The 20,059-nt window shown below is 40.9% G+C and overlaps 1 protein-coding gene across 4 annotated transcripts in view; it reads right to left on the bottom strand.

The window, feature by feature from the left end:
* osp (myosin phosphatase Rho interacting protein outspread) overlaps nt 1-20,059 on the bottom strand; it is a 216,405-nt gene that overhangs the window by 20,608 nt on the left and 175,738 nt on the right. For all 4 annotated transcript variants that reach the window (XM_069112618.1, XM_069112619.1, XM_069112620.1 and 1 more), the window contains exon 4: nt 5,860-6,048. In XM_069112618.1, the coding sequence (XP_068968719.1) occupies nt 5,860-6,048 (189 nt within the window). The remainder of the gene's footprint in view (nt 1-5,859; nt 6,049-20,059) is intronic.

The following is a 20,059-nucleotide window of genomic DNA, read 5'->3' as shown; positions in this document are numbered from 1 at the left end:
GACCAGGTCGCGGTAGGCGGCCGCAATAACGGCAGATAACAGCGAGCCTGATAATATTCCGCGAGGAATACGCTCTTCTCGCCGTGCATAATTCATAAGTCCGCGGCCCGTGTACCGGCCAATGCCAGACAAATGCGAACACGGACGATTCAATCGGTCCTACTAAAGCAAGATCTTCTTAGAGACTCGATCTTTCGATAGAGAAAGAGGATTTCAACGCGTACGTATGCTTATCAGGGAAGTTTCGATTATGATAAAGGAGTTGGTGGGATTCGTTAATACGATCTTGCGCAGGAAATAGTTTTTAGATTAATCATGCGAATGAAAAATAGTAAAATGTGAGCGTAATCTTTGCGGTAAGACAAAGATGAAATAATGCGAATGTAAGGTTCGAACTGATACAATATATGATCACTGTAATAAAGAGTCGAACAATAATTATAATTGGATATTTGGATCTTCTTAAAACAATTTACTACTTAGAAATATTAATGAACCGATGATTAACAAATTATGGATTACAAACTTCCACTGTACGAAATGTAATTCGTAAAATTCTATCGATTTGATTGTTACCAAACTTATTGACGCTTCTAAAATCCTGTCAATAACATTAATGCAATTATACAAGAAGCTAATAACTAGACAATCTTGGGAAAATAAATCCCACAGAAAGCAATCCTTTTCTCGTCTCAGAAATCTCCTACACGACGATCCTTAATATCCCGATAATCGATCCTTTCGAAATATCAAATACGAATACTCGATCAAATAATAGAAACGATCAAAGAAACCAACTTCCCTGTCACTTACTCGTTCCAATCTACTTTCCTCTCAATCTTCGAAACATTTCGTTGAATTAACCGAAGCCTTACTCGATTTAACGATCGGACAGGTGACTTAGCGATTTTTTTGCCATCGAAACGCGAAATAGACGTCGTGCAACATTTTATTTCGTATCAAAGGACTGGAGCTGCCTTTACCAGAGGCGATCAGCGAAGAGAGGAAATAAAAGGTCCGTTTCCTACGCGCGTTCACCAGCTTGTACGATCGTGTTGGCGTACGTATATGTCGCCTTGGCCTCTTAAACGTAATCGTACGTCTACACCGAGCTGCAGGTCCGCGCAACGACGAGCCGTTTCCATTTGCCGATCGATCATTTCTTGCGTAACGGATTTGATGCGAACAATACGCCAGGGACGACCGATCGATCGCGACGCCACATTGGCGACGATCTTATAATCGAAAGATGCCCCTTTCAGGATACCGTGGGTCATTGGTGTTGAGGTCGTATTTAGATGGCAGATACGATTGATATTTTGTTGGTAATTTCCAATCGTGATCAATGATCGATCGATCTTTTTACTTTACGTTCTGTAATAACTATGTAGCTTAGATGTTACGTAAATGTGATTATGTTTTTTAAACCTGATTTCATCTGTTCATCGGTGTTTCATTTGACTTTGTTACCCTGTCATTCTTCTAGCGTTAACAAACCTACGTATTTACAGCAATTGTTAGTTCCTAGGTTTCTAACTGAAGTCAAAGTAATTCTTCTTCTGACGATTACAAAGTCTTCTATTAAATCTTCTATTTCTTCAATTCCTTCTGATTAGACAATTTTTTAGGATTCCAAATTGTTAGCTCCTAGGTTTCCAATTAAAATAAAAATTGCGTTTCGAGTTACGTGGTATCTTAAGAAATTAATATCATCGATCGTATCGTAGTTGAGCTTTGCCAAAGTATCTGTATCCTTTCAACTTCGACGATAAAAGATATTCAAAGTAAAGAATATTCGTATCGCCAATCACGAGTCTAAATATTCCTCGAAATTCGCACACAGGCGAACAACCATAAGAATAATTCGTACGTTTAAAGGCCTCGTCTGATTTTTATCTCGTTGAGGAGAAGCTACTCTGCCATCGATCATTTGTTGCACAACGCGCCATTGTCGAGAGCCTAAGTAACGTGGCAAAATGACGGTCTCCCGACGACAGGCTACACGATTCTCGAACGGGCGCCTTGATCTATCGGGCGATCGCGAAACGCGTAGATCACGCGGTAGATAACATCGACCAGGCTCTTTTACTGTTTCGACGTCGGCGTTAATTCATCGATACCCGCGTTTTCAAATATTCACCGTAGCGAAGAACAAGTTTGAACGTTCGCACGGCGATTATTCAAGACAGTCAAAGGACTGAAATAGATATGACATTAAACGGGGGAGGAAAAATTGGGAAAACGATTGGTAAAAGAAGTGTTGTTCCACTTTAATTGCATAATTATTCTTGCGAAGCATAATATAGTTGAACGTGCAATTCGTATGAACATTCATCGCTGCATTAGGTTGTCCCAAAAGTTCCTTTAGTTTTATAAGAACGTAGTAAATGCACAACGTTTTTTGTTTTATATTATTTTATTGAATTATGTTCGATCTATTTTATTCTATTACTACAAAATGGATCATACATAAATCCATAAAATAATATAAAATAAAAAATGTTGTGCATCTATTATTTCACTTACGAAACGAAAGAAACATTTGGGACAACCTAATAACATCGTTACAAGAGGAACCAAAATTACCAAAATTAAAGTCGACAATCCAAATATAAAAATCGACAGTCTGAGTTCTACAATTGCTTGAAAAATTCGAATCGATAAATTTACAGCTCCCAAACTTCGTCCCCCGAAACAAACCCCGCGACACACATCCACAGCGGTTCGGCGTCGAATCAAGCGCAATTAAAATTAATTGAATCAATCTCAACACCAAGGCAATCCCCCATCACGCTCGTGAATCCGCTCTGAATACCTGTCAGTGCCTGACCTCCCTCTCGATCCTTCGAGAATCGGATTGAATCGTCGCTGTTCACGGATTAACAAACAACCGGCGATCATCCGGCATTGTTGCGCTGTTACCAGCCGGTCACGAGCATAATCGGCTCTATTCCCTCGAACGACGATAAGAAACCAGCGAAGAACTCTGGCGAGGCACGCGGAACGATCGAGTGAATCGCAGAAAAGCGGCAATCGACGCTTGGCTACGGTGCAGTTTTGCCCAACGCGGCATTATTTCGCGCAGTAACGAGCGTGACGCGGCGACAGCGCGCGCTAATGATCGAGCATTATCACACTTTTGTCAGACTCGTTTCTTTTCTCATCTCTTTCCAGTGCCCGCCTCGTTTACCTGTCGTCTGCTTTCGCTCGTTCCGCGTCCAGATTAACCGTACGAGAACCGTACGAACCGCCGTGCCGATTCTCCGACGATAACCGAGAATTAGATGTCTGTAGTGGTCTATCCGAGTTATATACGTGTTGCTCGATTCCTATGGTTAAGTATCGATACGGTTGCGATTGTTGGACGGACTGTTGAAAAAGAGAGCAGAGTTGGTGGGATTTTTGCTTGACGCGTAAAGGGGTTGTAGATGGGCAGCTAGATCGATCATCGAGATACTCGTAAATTATAATCGGTAATTGGGGTATTGGAAATAAGATAGTTGGCTATAATAACAAGGCGTGAATAAGACGAGAATTTCATTGATAAGGATTTATTATAATAGAGATAAATTTGAGAATATCGAGAAGATAAGAATAAGGGTTGAGGATTAATCGGCAAGTTGATAGGTCGGTTAACTAGATACCTATAGTAATTGGAATATTGGAAATTCCATCGAGATAAATTCGTTAATGGAAATTTATTATAATAGAGACGAAGTTGAGTATAGTGAGAAGATAAGAATAAGGACTGTCGTGGATTTATCGTTCGATTAAACGATTGATTGGCGGGTATATATACGTATAGTAATAAATTGCAAACGTAATTGGAGTGTTGGAAACTCTATCGAGATAATTTCATTACTAAGAATTTATCGTAATAGGGATAAACTGGGAGTTAGGGTACCACCGAACAGGTACCGCTTCCCAGAGGTCTGCAATTAGAAAGATACGTAGTGGAAGAAGGTTGTCTATTAAATCGGTACTAAAACATTCGATTATTTGAAATTAAAAGGAATTAAAGTAAAGACAATCCTTTAATAAGAATAATATGCTCCTATTAGAGTGAACCATTAAATCGCTAATAAGAGAACTTTTACCCCGCTTTTGAATCTACCCAGTCGTTAAACAGCCCAATCAAAACGTTTCATACTATCGTTAACAAAGCCGTAATTAGCTACCTTAGCCCTTTAGAGCGCCACGTGACTTGAAAATTACACGTACCGTATGTACGTTTCGTGTGTATTTTTTACGTTCTTAGTTAAAATTATACTACACAGACTGAAATGATGATTATGTACTTCGAATATGAATATGGCACGGAACAACGACGGGCTTAGTTTTCTGCAGTTGTTTCAAAATAATAGCGTTGCCTACATTGGTCAGAGAGTTTGAAAACACGATGGAAAAAACATCGTTACATGCAAAGTAAAAGATTTTAATAACGACGAAGGACCTCTCCGGTTTCGATTAGGAAAGACAGGATAGAGGAATTCGCGTAGGTCGAGGCGCGGAAAATCCGCGGGCGGACACGTTTGTCGCGATTCGTTTGCCGCGAGAACGCGAACGTAGTTTCGAGCGTGCGATTATTAAAGCTATTTCCGCCGGTGAGACAAGTCGACGCGACTGGTATTACTGCACACGTAACAAGTATGACGCAGAAGAATGTAGTAATGATTATGCGAGCACCGCAATCAACGAATGACAGCGCTCCCGTCGCGTCAGCGTCACTTCTTTTTCGCGTTGGACCACGCAACTCGTGAAACGTGTAATTGGCGATTTGCCGCTTCTCGAACCCACCCCGGCTTATTTGCCATTCCATGGCAATTAAATGTAGCTCCACCGAAATTTCCCATAGAATTTTAGTCGCTTCAGAAAGATCCTTCTGTTTTCGTTACTTAAAACACTGAACATTCTTTGATATACAGGGTGGTTGGTAACTGGTGGTACAAGCGGAAAGGGGGTGATTCTACGCGAAAAAAGAAGTCGAAAATATAGAATAAAAATTTTTCGTTTGAGGCTTTGTTTTCGAGAAAATCGACTTTGAATTTTCGCTCGGTACGCGTGCGGTACGTTATAACGGATCTCACTGTAGATCGTTGTCTCGATAGAAAAATTAAAAAAAAATAAACAAAAAAAGAATTTTTTAAATTTTTCTATCGAGACAACGATCTACAGTGAGATCCGTTAAAACAAGACGTGATAAAGTGCACGCGTACCGAGCGAAAATTCAAAGTCGACTTTCTCGAAAACAAAGCCTCAAACGAAAAATTTTTATTCTATATTTTCGACTTCTTTTTTCGCGTAGAATCACTCCCTTTCCGCTTGTACCACCAGTTACCAACCACCCTGTATAAATTGCAGGATTTACAGCAGAAACAATGCATGTTTATACTACTGCATCACCTATAATTTGTAATAACCCAGTAGTTTTAATTTCTTCTAAATACATTTCAATTTTGTCGCACAAACGTTCGTTCCACGAGTGTAATAGTAATTATATAATAGAACTATTAGGTTGGCAAATTGGCAATATTACCACCTAATGACAAAATCCACAATCACTTAGTCGCTAATATATTCGCTGAAATCTGAAATCATGAAGTTCGAAGAGAGAAATTATTAATTGGTCATTTTGACTATTTGGTAGTTCTAACATAAACAATACGATATTCTGTTTCCATTATGCAGGTAATTTTGTATTTCCTACTTTCAAATTGACCAATTTCAGTGACGATTATGGAATTAGAAGCAACTCGATGCATCTGGGCTAAAAGCGTTGCATTCGAATCACATTGTGTAAAACGACGAGTGTAAATCAGCCAATGCTCGTATTACGTGTAATATATTTTTGAAGCAAACCTTGTTCCTCGAGTAGACTTGCAGCACATCAGCCCACCATCTGGTTTCCTCGCGGCACGTGCCTTTTACGAAGGTAACTCCTTCCGGTGCGGTGATCGCGAGGCTGTAAGGATGTCCAGTGATGTCTTCGGCTGCAGCGACCTCCAACACGCGGGTCATATCGATCCTCGCTTGAGGAACTGTCTCTGGCTGCAACAGAAACGTCACGTAACTCGTTAATCATCTATAAATCTCTTTTATATTCGTCTAGCAGCTGGCAATTTCGATTCGACGACCAGCCGCTGATTTAATCGAATAATGTAATCGTTTAATAACGAACAACGCGACCACGAAACGTTCTATTTCTCAAGAACGCGCGACGAAGACCTAGAAACACAGAAATGCCAACCGGGTCAATTGAGATGCAATTTAATCACACTATCTGGAGCAACGTTCGTTCTCCATCGATAGGAAGCAATTAAAACGTCGATCGGCCATTGATCGTATGTAAATGCGGCGATATTTCGAGGAACTGTCAGTGGCTTGGATGGTTCAATTAAGGGTTTCATTGAACGTTTTCCACAGCCTCGAATCAGCTGCTCCACTTCGTTTCGATTAAGAACGCTCTTTAAAGGTCAGATGGAGGTACGTTCGATAACGCTTAAGAGGATCTGCTTTAGTTTAATTAATTTAAATCAGTGAGCAATAATTGGAAATTTAACGAGCGAGTCGCGAATGCTCCTTGAAAGATATTAATTCCTCAACGAAATAAAACATGCCTAATTGTAATCTGTCTAGTGTCTTAATAATTGTAACGTGAAAAGATTTTACTTAACTCTATCGGATATTTAGAAACTTTTGACCTTTTTTAAACACATAATCTAATAGTAACTCGCAATTGGGCGCATTAAAGTCTTACTAAATCGATAATTTGAAAAGTCTCAGATTTTCTAACAGAATTTTTTAAAGATTCGATCTTTAAGCGGTGAAGATAAACTAACAAAGTAGCTAAATATTACAATACGTCACACGCTCAAGCGCAACCGGTTTCCCTTTGACAAAACAGCGAATTAAACAACGATGTTCCCTTCTTAATCGATCGAGCAACTACCAGGAAACGTCCAAGCTAAACATCCAAGCTTTTTACCGTTCGTTTTCGACTGGTATCGCGAGCCAGTGTACCGAACCAAAGCTAAACGACCGAGAAAGACAGACGTTCAGAGCAGAGAACCAGGTTTCACCGTAATTTCGCGTTTATTTGTTCACCGTGGCGTACGCGCGTCCCGCAACGCGTTTTATTGCAAACAGGATAATTTAGTGCGCCGTATACAGGCGACAGTAAAAACCGCGTGACAGCGTGGCAAGGTGGAACGAGTAAAATCCAGCCATTGCCACTTTGTCGCCGATTTCGGCCGCCACGGACCGGAAACGTAGATTTCCCATCGGCTTCACTATTCCGCCAGTCGTAAAAGCGTCACTTCCCGTGGAATAACGTCGCGATTACTACCAATTCTCGCCTCGTAAAACAAAACTGACAATTGCGAGGTCATTTCCACCTGGAGACAACTCGGTGCTAGGTAACTTGTCTACGGTAGGATATTCATCTCGAAAAGTTGATCGATAGACGATTTTGACAATTTTGATTCGTTTCCAGCAAGGATCGATCGATCGGAATAGCGATAAATCGAATTAACTTTATCAAGAAACGAAATATTTTGTCTTCTTTACTTTTTGTGCAAGCGAACCCTAAGGATATAGTAGTTGGTTATAAGAGTATCGCTTTAGGGTTTCATGATCATTTTTTGAAATATACTGATAGTTTACTGTAGGATTTATTTATTTATTTATTTAGAATGGATTAAACAGGATACGATGGTTATTTAACGCGAACTAAATACAGTAATGTGCTATAATTAACACAATTAAATAATTAATTTACAACTCTCGTCACCACGGTTCCAACGCTCTCTTTCAAGCGGGTCATCCTCCTCGACAACGCTGACAACACTGACTTCTCAACTCACGACTGACTGGTAATTCGTCTTTCTCCCTTAAGCTTCCCTTTGTCTTTTCTCATAACTCCACCACGTACCTGATCCGCAACCGTCCGTGGCCATAGTCACTAGGCCTTTTTTCCGCGTAACCATTTGGCTGAAGGACCGACCACACATTGATGGACCGCTCGGACCATTGTAGTTTCCAGACCCTTTTAGCCTGTCGGCATCTAGGTTTCCTCGCAACATTGTTTATGGTTCACCCGATAACTCTTAGACAATCTATTCACGATACTACATTACTATAAATTTTATCTCATTTATTTATTATTTTCATATCACTGCAGAATAGAACAATAATTGTACGATTTCCTAGAAATGGCCGATACATAAATAATCTGATGAAATAGAATAATACAACCGAATATCGTCGTGACCAATTGTATACATGTATTGTTTATTTAAAAAATTGTCTTGCTTTTCTACATAAAAATAACCAGTTAATTGAATTGAACGTGATTTGTATACAAAAATAATGCTGTTCAACATTTCCATATGTATATATCTCACTGTGCCCCAGCTACTTCGATTTGTCGATGCAAAAAAATAGCAAGAATCTTTTCAACTAGACCTTTTTATTTTTTACATTTGGACTCCCCAATGTTGCTATTTGCTAAGAACCTAAGAGGAAAAGTTTCGAATTGCTACGGATATTTCGATTTTTTAACTCGAGTAACATGTGGATGAATTATTACAGGTTGTGCAAACTTTTTCAATGGATATCTTGCTGAGCTGATACGAGTGATTGGTAACCAGGGATGTGTGACTGCTCTCATTAATCGCGTTATTTAGGTTATCGAACGATTGGATGTTCTTTGAATGTTAGCATCGAGGAGGATGCTGTTTCTGATAAGTCTGTGGAATAATTATACGCCTGAGAGTATCGAGAATCCGAACAGTAATAATGTATGGAGATAAAATTCTACATAATCCTTCTCTATACTTAACAATCTCCGTATGATCGCTTTGAAGATACCGAAATAAAGTCGGGATTCGATAATATTTCATTTTGCATAGATATCCACGTATGTTCCTAACTATTATACAGCTTACATGTACTTGACGCAACCTAATCTCTTGAAGAATATCGACACATGTACACGTTTAGCTTCTCTTTACTTCGAAACTAGTTCCAAAGAATTTAAGAAACATTATAGCGAATAAATATTTCTGACTGTATAACATTCTTCCATGAATAGTTAATTTCAATGTTCAATGGTCCTCGTACACCGTAACACCGTATAGCAAAGCTATTTCTATCGAAATAAAGTTGGGTTTCGATAATATTTCATTTTGCATAGATATCCACGTATGTTCCTAACTATTATACAGCTTACATGTACTTGACGCAACCTAATCTCTTGAAGAATATCGATACATGTACACGTTTAGCTTCTCTTTGCTTCGAAATTAGTTCCAAAGAATTTAAGAAACATTATAGCGAATAAATATTTCTGACTGTATAACATTCTTCCATGAATAGTTAATTTCAATGTTCAATGGTCCTCGTACACCGTAACACCGTATAGCAAAGCTATTTCTATCGAAATAAAATCCCGCTGAATATTACCACTGAAGTTTAATATACTCGACACGATCGAGGCTAATTAAATATTATTTTTATAGCAAAGAAGTGACACAGTTTGCTACGAAATAATCGTTGTTTCATACATTAATAGACAAATATATAATATTCCAAATAGGATACAGCTTATTTCGATAAACGACAGATCTTTTATAAATATTAGGTCGTCCGGAAAGTTTCTTTCGTTTTGTAAGGAAATAATAGAGGCACAACATTTTCCGTTTTATATTATTTTATCGAATTTCGTATGATCCATTTTGTTCTATCAAAATAAAGATCACAACGTACGACAGATTAGGTTTCATGTTTGTATGATGATGTGTCGTTGTAAAAGACATGTCTGTAAAAGAAAGACACTTTTCGGGCAACCTAATAGTACGCGCAAGGACCCTAACAAATAACTGTACGTACATATTATTTCTCAAAAGAATAGACAAAAATCGCGTATTTCTTTGGCCTCGATAGATTCTACTTTTCTGTCCAGGCAACGTTATCCATAAATATTCATGAGCAACGCCGCTCGAGATAAAATAGCGATATTTTAGCGTAGAACTAATCGAGAAAACAGAGCATCGTCGATATTTCCAATCTATTACCCGTTGTCGACTACCGGTTACGATCGAGAAAGATGAAGAAAAAACGGAGCTTCCTTATTGGCCATAGAAAGTTGCCAGCTTAGACGAAAGATCCGTGAAAACGACGTCGTGAAATCCAGCGACGACCGCGATTCGCGTAGCAGGATCGTGTAATCGTCCGCGGAGAAGGAAGCCGGAGAAGAAAAAGGACCAGGGTGACCGTGGAAATCGCTCGGCTTTTAAAACCGAACCGTTCGTGACTGCGACAAAGTATCATCTCGAAACGGCGATTATCCTTTCGAACGCGATTGACGTGGCCGGTAACGTGGATAGCCGGCGTTCGACGTTGAAAACTGGCCGCCAAGATGAAACGAAGGAAAGTTGAAAAGGGTTCTTCGTGAAGGATCCGGGATCGAGGGGAATCGAAGTTCGATGGAGAGGTAGTTACGCCGTCCCGTTGAATTCAGATCGTACGTTTGATTGGCATGGAGAATCCGTGCTTGTTATCGAGTAAACTGTGGTGAATGAAAAAAAAGAAAAGAAAAGAAAGAGAAAGAAGGTGAAATTTTGCGTAAGCGAAGTCGTGAATTCACAACGACGAAGTCTCTTTTAATCCTTTGAACTCCAATTTTTGTCTGTTTCTTTGATAATTATCCGATGATTCAATGGCGCATCACAGATACTCGATAATACTAGGAAGTACGTACTGTTTCTAAGGAGTCAAGATTTCATTCTGTACTATCAATTATGCTGGCAAAATGCGTGCGTATAATTCTTCCTGAACGTGGCTTGAGCCTGAAAGCTTTGAGTGACGATGTTCCTTGCAATTATATTGCATATTGTTCTACGTTTATGGTAAATTCAAAGACGCATAAGGAACAAACTGCACACAGTATGCAGAAATAGAAAACATATTCAAAGTGAACTATTTGTTATAAAATCTAACGAGTGAAGTAAATCTGTACGTATGTTTCATCTCCTTAGTTTAGGTCTTAACAAAAATACGATACTGCGTAAAAATTCGCAATCTACTTATAATAACGCAAAGTCGTCGACTAATTGTATGAAAACCACAGAATGCATACTTTATACTGGGAAAGGGTTAAAGAGTATCATCACCTACTACCGTAACAATCCCAACAATTTCTCCGCCGAGCGAACATGGTACATAAAATTCCTCGTTATCGTTTACAACTCATTCCCCGCTCCAAGCCAACCAACCTTAAAAAAGAAAAATAAAAATAAAAATAAAATGCAAGTCGCATAAAACGAAGAAACACAGCGATCAAAAAAATCGGAGGACGACTAGCGACTGTCCGTTAAGGCCGAAGAAACATCGCGAGGGTTACGCCTTAAATTATCCCGGCCGGTCGTTTATTCGGCGAGCAGAAGTCGCGTCGCATCTCAACCAGGGGGGAGGGGGGAGAAATTTGTTAAATGTAGATTTTTGCGCTTTCGAAGCGGTTCATTAGCCTGCTCTCGCGATAAAAGAGGCTGGTAACGGTAAAGGTTCGTCAGCGACCTCCTATACCGCTTAATCAAGCGGCGCGCGAGGAGTAAGATTCGTCGTCGCGCGGGCTTACGCTTTAGACCGCGATGTTGCAAAATTCCTATCAAAAATGTTAAAAGTCACAGTTTTTCTCCGGAAGCAGCATATTTCTACGTCTTACATCGAGAAACTCGGCGCTTCTCCTGCTTTCCTTTGCTCCTTGAATTTAACAATTATATTTATCAGTCTATGCGGTCATCACTTTTATCAGACAAATTAATTCTTCTGTCAATTTACTGTAATATTAACCGCAAAAATTGGCCGCATCTAGTTTCTATTTATTCAAAATATCCTTTTCTTTTTCAATGAAAACTAATTATATCGTGCAACAGGACGAATAATTTATAGATTTGTCAGTATTGACTTCGATAATGACAGAATACAATATATGAGAGGAAAGTTGAAGGTTTTGAACGTTAAGGGTCCAACGCGCTACTATTTGCACGATCTGAACACCGAAACAGAAGAAGGAAGGAAGGAGAAAAAATGTGGTATTCCGCGGTTAAAATTCAGTAAAGGCGATCGTGTTTCGAAACAGCGAGCACGACGACGCGGACACATTTGTAAAATGTAAATTTTTCGCGTGCACGCGAGTTGGCGCGGTTTGAGAAATGTATGGACACGGAAAAGGTGAACGCGCGAGTGTACCAGTCGCGGGAAGCAGTTCGGAGAGTAATGTCGTTGTTTGCACGAGTTGGATGAAAAATCGCGGATGGCCCGAACCTGTACGTTTCGAGTTACATACGCGTTTAACGTCGTTGAGAAACCTGTAATTTTGAATCGTGTTGCGACTGTCCACTTTTTATACACATCGAGGATGCGTTTAACGAACGAAGCTTGGAACTGGAGAACGTAATTAGTCGAGAAATTTCAAGTAGCGTTCAAATTGTGAGCGCTGTACGAGAGATCGAATGGCTTGGCGAGCTCGCACGCATACTTCGCATATTCCTTGTAATAGATCGATTCTCTTTCACCACCTTTCCTGGAAAAACACGTGGCAAGGCTGGCGTCTGACGAGATGAATTTCACTCGGGTGCCCGTGGCAAAAACATCGAAATTTGTTTTCATCGGCATGGAAAAGGAATCTGCAGCTGGAACTAGCTAATCCGGTTAACCAACTGCCTTTGAACACCGATAGTAAATCTCGCGGTGAAATAACACGAGCGACGTTGTTTGATCGAAACAAGCGTGCCGTTTAGACTCCGTCGTTAGATCGGCCAGACCCTCGACCACGAAAACGTACGATCGAACGTGGCCAATAAAATCCGCGATTTAGAAATGACCGACGAAATTCCAGTCGGGTCCCGGAGTGTCGAGCACGCTACGGCCGCCGTCTTACTTTCTATTATCCGCGTTCTTGCCACGGCTGAATGGAGACCGTACAATTAAGTACACTTGACGTTCGTACACGGCGATCCATGAAACGTCCAACGCTCCCGGTTCGGTCCGCTTTGTTGCACGGCGGCTACAATTTGTTATTTGTTTATACAGCGTCGCACCGGCCGCGAATATTTGCAAGCGAATGCGTGGGAGGCGTTCAGGCAAATCTACGATAAAATGGGGCGCAGCCACGTACTTCCACGTTGCGTAAACTTCGAAAGTTGTATAGAGACTTCGAATAAAGCCAGGGATCCATCGGAAAGCCAAGCTAAACTGTGCTGCACAGATTTTAGCTTTTAGTGGGAACGGTTCCGTATAGGTATATTTATCCAAGCAAACATTTACAAACTCGGCATTCCATAGCGTAGCGTGGCTTCACTTTTCGGTGGAACATCGACCAAAGTACGTTACTTGCGCATTATACACCTACTCGTCTAAAGTCAGAAAGATTCTAGGACTGAAAATGAAGAACAAAATTGCCAAGAAGAATCCAAGTAACAAAAAATCCTACCAAGTTAAAAGATCCCCGTGAAGCTTTCTGCTTCGAAAGGCATATCGCGTTTTGACGACGCTACGGTGGATTCGATCTGGCTCGACCGTTCCGCATCGGAACTCGCTACAAACTGGCTTTCGGAGGCCTTCGACGCGTAGCTCGAAAACGGCGAAACGTCCAGCACAACCTAGCGATCTTGTTCAGTTAAAAAAAAAAAAAAAAGAAAAAGAGAAAGAGCCATGCAAGGACAGGAGGTTAATTAAAACAACGATTTATGCCTGCTTTAAATTAAACAGACCGCTCTCGAACGGGTCGTCTCTGAGTCTCGAGACGACTTCCGGTTGGTGGCAATCAGCTTCCGGCAGCCTCGAGGATCGACGTCGAATCCAGCCAGGGAAGATCGAGCAATTATTGCCAGAAAAGGAATGGATAGAGGAGAGGAGAGGCTAGGGTCGGCATAAAATCCAAGATATATTGAGTGGAGAGCGGCACGAGCCTCTATTAAGCCGCCTCTCTTGGTTCCCATGTGCTCCACATAGTAGCGAACGGGATTATACCTGTGCACACACGATCACGGAGACGGTGTGTCCACCAAGAGCGATACATCATGGTCCGTGTCCGGCCGTTATGTATACGAGACCGCCCTGCTCCGCGTTTTTGTTCATACGACGTATTTATTAGCGCGGCACCGGCGTGGCTTTCTTCCAGGACACGCTTCTTGATTTATCTCGAACGACCGCTTCGGAATGTCCATTAGCACGCCAGGCCAGAGGTTCGGGTTCCTAACGAGAGGAATTTCGCAGCAATTGACAGTTTAATGGTGCGAATATTTGGAATTTGATCGAGTTTAAAATACGTTGGTGGAACCGTTAAAAGTTTGGAGGAGAGATGAGTGCTACGAGGGTGGAGGGTTGAACGTATGATACGGAAAATGAAATTTAGTTGGAGGAAGTTTAAAAGAATTTGAATGCATAGAACATAGTGTCAATTGGGAGAGTTATTAAAATTTAAGCACGATTTTGCGGGCTTCGTTGACTTGGAGTGGATAGAAACGAGTGAACGAGGAAGTAGTGAAAAGTTTGGAATAGGTGAGCAGGGGATGTAAAATAGCGCAACTAAGCCAAGTTGGAAATCGTTGATTTCAGAAAATGACAATAAGAAAATAGAGACTGTCCTAAAAAGCAAAAGAGACGCAGAGGGAAGGAACACAATGGAGAAAAGGTGTAAACGGGAGAATAAGTAGCACGAGCAATCGCCGTAAAAGAAAGAATCTCAGAATATGTCGTAAAATAAAAAAAAAAAGGAAGATACATAAAAGAAACAGGAGAGGGTAATGAAACAAGCGGGAAAAACGTGTAGCGAACAAGGTGGCGACGAGCAAGGCGTGTAAAAAAGGGAACGAGCAACCGAATGGTGTGACCAGGTGGAATGTCAAAAATAAAAAGATATCTGGTTGGTCCAGGCGTTCGAGGATGCGCAAGATCTGGTACCTGGCTACATCGTGACCCGGTTGCAGTGTCCAGAGTGTACCAGAACGGAGATAAGATCCGCGCTACTTATGTAAAACACGAGTCGTCGCGCCCTGTGGCGGTCTCTTCATCTTCCTCCGTACCATCCAACCTTCCACTCTCTTTTTTCTCTCTTCATCTGGCTTCTTCACTCAGTCTCTTTCCACCGGAGTATCTTCAATCTCTCCTTACGTGAAAATAAAATTCAATGAAAAAATCTGAAACGCAGAAGCAAGTCGTTCGTGATTCTCGTTAATTCTTTCGAGAATAACTCGAAAGAAGATCTTTCAACTTCGTCTTCAGCTAGAGGCACTGGCTAACCTTTCATCGAAGCGAAGGTCGTCGAGAGCGAGCGATTCAAGGCTGCCGCGATATCCGCTTCACGGTCGAAGCTCGGCTCTCGATCCTGGTCTAATTAATTGCGGCAATTAAAACGTAACGCCCTGGCCGAGTCGCCGGCGAATTTACGGAAATTAGCGACGCTTATCGTCTCGTTGTCGTTCACCACCGATTCGTCCCTGTCCCCTTTCTACACGGACTCTGAAGCCGATACTGCGACAGATAAACAGGATTCTTGCTCCTATAATTTACGAAACGAACTTTACGCGGCCCTCTAAAGATGCGACAGGGAAAGCTTTTTATCAATTCGTCGTTGCATGCAGAAAGGTATCGATTAAGACTCGACACGGACGTGTACCGTTGCGCGTTCTAGTAGTCTGGAATATGGAATATAGGAAGAAATATACCGTGCATCGCTCAGAAGATGACATTTCTGAGAGTATAGGAACCTTATTTACAGATGTTGCGGCTAATACACGTGCCAGTTTTTACAATCGTATCGTATAGCAAAAGTACCATCGCGCGCGCTATTTTCCAATGGAGCTTCTTCCATTTCATTTTCGTAGTATCTTTGTGTAATCGCATGCGAGTGCTACCAAATGACACGAAGTTTAATATACGTACTTGGAGTTAATTAATTAATAAGCAAATGCTACGAAATTAGCATTAATTTGTCGCTATTTGTGTATCTTTCTCCGCTGAATTATCCTTCGTGGCCAACACGTGAGAAAAAATGGTTCCACTGCGTCGAGCTTTCGAAGGAAGACGAACGAGGATTCGGGGCAGCGATCGAGAGAACGTGTCAGGGAAGCAACGAACGACAAGATCAAGCAAAGAGAAACTTCTTCTTTCGGAAGAGGCGCGTGTTCGCGATATTCTGTGCCGTGTGGTTTTCGCACGGTCGACCAGTTCCATCTGGAAAAGCAACGGGGGTCTGTCGGGCGTATCGTACCGTCGTTGCCGGTCTGAACGATCTGGTAACTTTTCATCGGTGAAAACAGGTCCCACCGGTGTGTCCGGGGAGGCTCGCCACGAAAAACGATCGATAAAACCGGAACCCATCGACGCACGAATGGCCAACAGAATAGCCAGCAGAATGGCCACGGCCGCCCTCTCACGCGACCAACCTCATCGCGACAAATAGTCGCTCAATTGCTCGCGGATAATCGAGGTTGAATTAGAACGACCAACTAAATCGATGATGTCCGATCTCCAATTGCTTACAGGCTTAAGCTATCGCACATGGTTATTGGATCGTTCAAAACGTGTCCATAGAGAAATGTAACCCTGTTGCGATCCTGCAATATTTATATTTGCTCTAATTTTTGCGATCAACGAGGATTTTCAATATAATTTAAGAAAATATTCGACGTAAAATTATCAGGAAAAATTATGCGTGAGAATAACGACGTTTTCGTATAATGTTCCAACTTGAGGTTGATTTTTTAACATCAAAAGAAATTCAATCGAGTAAAAAATGATAATTGTACTTCTGTAATTAAATCACGTTAGATCAAAGCGTCTAGCTACTTTTGAACCCAAGCATACGTACGATCAAATTACGCATAGATTCGATTTATTTGCCAATTTACCATCGTTAGAGTTAGATCCAATCCACTATGATTCAGCATGCGTTTTCGTTTAATTCAAACGGGTGTTATGGATGATCAGTATTATAATTGGATTAAGTTATGCTAGCCGTAAGTTATAGCCGATCAAGCAACGCTTCGACGTAAACTTATGCAAGCATCTACACGGTGTAATTTCGTCTAAATCGTGATTGGATAGGTCCTCTTAGACAGCGGCGCACGTATCTGATACCGTGATCTAAATTACGCGCCGTCTCGACAACTTATACTTGCGATCTAAATTATATATACGCTCGGGTAATCCTAAGTCACACTTGTATGCGGCAGATTATGCTAGAGACGAAGGATCGTGCTCCAATCAAATTGTATTAAGCTGTAATTAGGCTTAGTTCCGACGTACGCTGTCGCATCGACCTCTAATCCATTCGACTTAAATCCTGCCATTAAATTCTAGGTCATTTCATTGATGATCGATCAAAGTTACATTAATGCTTGATAATTGTATGATAAATTATATGACAAGCTATGTGATACATAAATATAAATAAATTAACTGACGATATAAATTTCGGATCGATTTGAACGTTAGTATACTAAGAAGACCGCAGTTGTTTTTGAATTTGCGGATAATTTAAAGATGTAAAAATAGGCAGCATTGCGCTGTACTATTCAAAGTGAAGTACTTACCAAATATTATAACAAACGATATAAATTCCTATTCAAATTTCATTTTATAAACTGTGTTTATAGAAACGTGAATTTTCTTCAACGAGGATGACAGGTCAATTTTGGTGAAACTTGGGACCTTCATAGTTTAGCCAATTAAATCGACAAACACAGTTACGGGGTGAAAACAACCCTTGAAGAGTTTGGGATTAAAAATTAAAGTAAAAATTAAATAATTAAAAGTAAAGTATACGGAAAAGTATACGTAGGCGAAAAGAAGCCTTGAAGTTAGGACAGGGGAATTGAATTATATTTGTATCTTTGAAGTGCAAATATGTGACTGTGGAAACAGATTTTGAAAGAATCTATTTTTTTAAAAACGATATTGATATTAAAAAGCATAATTCGCCAATTTTTCTCGCCAATACTTATCGATCTCGCTATAGATTTTTAATTTCTTTGCCTAGATTATATCTCGTATTACAGTCCATTATGCAGTCCACGAAACGATCGATCGAATGTGCGTTCAATATTCCAACTCGTCGACGAGTTTAATATTCTCCTAATGATTATTACGACAACCCTGGACTGGCAATCGGCCGATTTCTCCGAATCAGCTTGGTCGGCCGTACGTTCGGAGATAGGGGGCTAGAAACTGATTAGAATACCAGGGATTTCCTCGCGGCGCGAGCGACTCCTCCCCTGCAACGTGACGGAATGCAACGCAGGCCGAGCCTAGTGCGTTCCGCGCCTTACACGCGAGATGAGTTTACACCGTACACCTTCCATGGAATTCCTATCAGTCTCTTACTAACGAGACCAGCCGACACCAAATGGGATCGATTTTCCATACGATCATTCGCTTTCAGCCTATACGCAAGTGTAAGAAATCACGAACAGCCTGTTATTGGATCGTGAATGACGACGAAGAACGTACTATAATATTTTCGGGAGAAGAGTGTCGAGAGGAACAGGGAAATTCAAATTATACTTGAAATCTTATTCTGTTGGAAATTGGGCTGTGACATCGAGAACTCACAGGTAGCACGTGATAGCTGTTCTAAAAGTACTTACGAATCGAAGTACATACGAATGTCTTGCAGATTTTGAGAAATACATCGAAAGTGTCGATCTCGATCATATAGTCGTTATTTATAATATTTCGATTAAAGTAGGAGTAACTTGAAAATATTACAAGACAGGTATATAAAGTCTGACTTTCGATCATCCTTACGATCGCATGTACTTCTTTGCTCGATAAATATGTACTTGAAATTTAACGAAAGAGACAGGCTTATTATTATATACAAGGTATTATAGCTCATAAACATTCTCTTTTGTAAAATAAAAATCCGTATGTTTAGCGAGAAAAGATAAATTGGCGAGCAATCACCAAGCATTGTCAAACAAACGAACTTCCATCATCTCGCATTATCACAGACACACCTACTCGCTCCATTAAGCACACGGTATTACGTCAATTACAAATCACCGACGACGTACATACAAACACTTGGCTATCCTCTTGCCGACTAATTTACGATCTAAACAATCAATCAGCCGGATAAAACCACGCGTACTCGCCCATTAAAAAATACCAAAGCGGCGTTGCGAGGTAATTTACGAAAGGTTAAACTGAAAAGGTTAAGACGAAACGCGTGTTATCCTCTTTTCCCCTATCCAAGCAATCCGCCAAGATAATCCGTCGGTTTTGCAACTTTTCAGAAACGCACGGCGGTGGCTCGGCCAACTAGCGGCGTCCTCGTCCGAGATCAACCGATAATTTAATCGACGGTGATCGTCAGTCAGGCTACGCGACCTCCTGCGGACCTTTCGATGATCGCGGCAACGCGTAGCCCGTCACACGTGGAAATTTCGTAATTAATAAATCTGCACGGCGATCTAAACTCGCGATTCGATACCTATCGTCACGGGGTACAATTAAATTAATGACCTGATGTCCTTATTAATTGACTTCGCCCCGGTTACAAATTACGAGCGCTCTCGCGCCGTGCCGGTGGCTGCTTTCATTAAAGCGTGGCGGATAGCGGCAGCTCGCTCGATCTTAACCGTGTGCTAGATCGACCCGTGTGCGGTACGATTCGATTACGGTGGCTTATACAGGCGAGGAAAATGTAGCGGAGCATATGCGATCGAAGAAATAGAGTTTGGGAAGATTTAATTACTTTTAATCTGCAAGGATATATGGTTCTTTTTTAGCTTTCAGTCAGAAGGTTTCAACGATTTTTAATGTGAAATAGTCGGAAGAGTCGTAGGTTCGTAGAATCTACGAACAGTTCGATAGAATTTCGGGATTTTTAGTTTACAAGGGTTGAAGAATTTTCAGTTTAGAAAAATTTTAATTTGAATTTTTAAATAGTTTGGGTGTTTGAAGATTTTTAATATGGAACCGTTTTAAGGGTGAAAAATACACCTCATGCCTCATACGTGGCAAAACATAATTCCAAAAAGAAAAAAAAAAA

Source organism: Bombus flavifrons, chromosome 5 (assembly GCF_040668555.2).
Source record: "Bombus flavifrons isolate JBK064 chromosome 5, iyBomFlav1_principal, whole genome shotgun sequence".
In the NCBI taxonomy this organism is placed as follows: Eukaryota; Metazoa; Arthropoda; class Insecta; order Hymenoptera; family Apidae; genus Bombus; species Bombus flavifrons.
The sequence above is the reverse complement of the archived record's forward strand: the minus strand, read 5'-3'. Positions and strand labels throughout refer to the sequence as shown.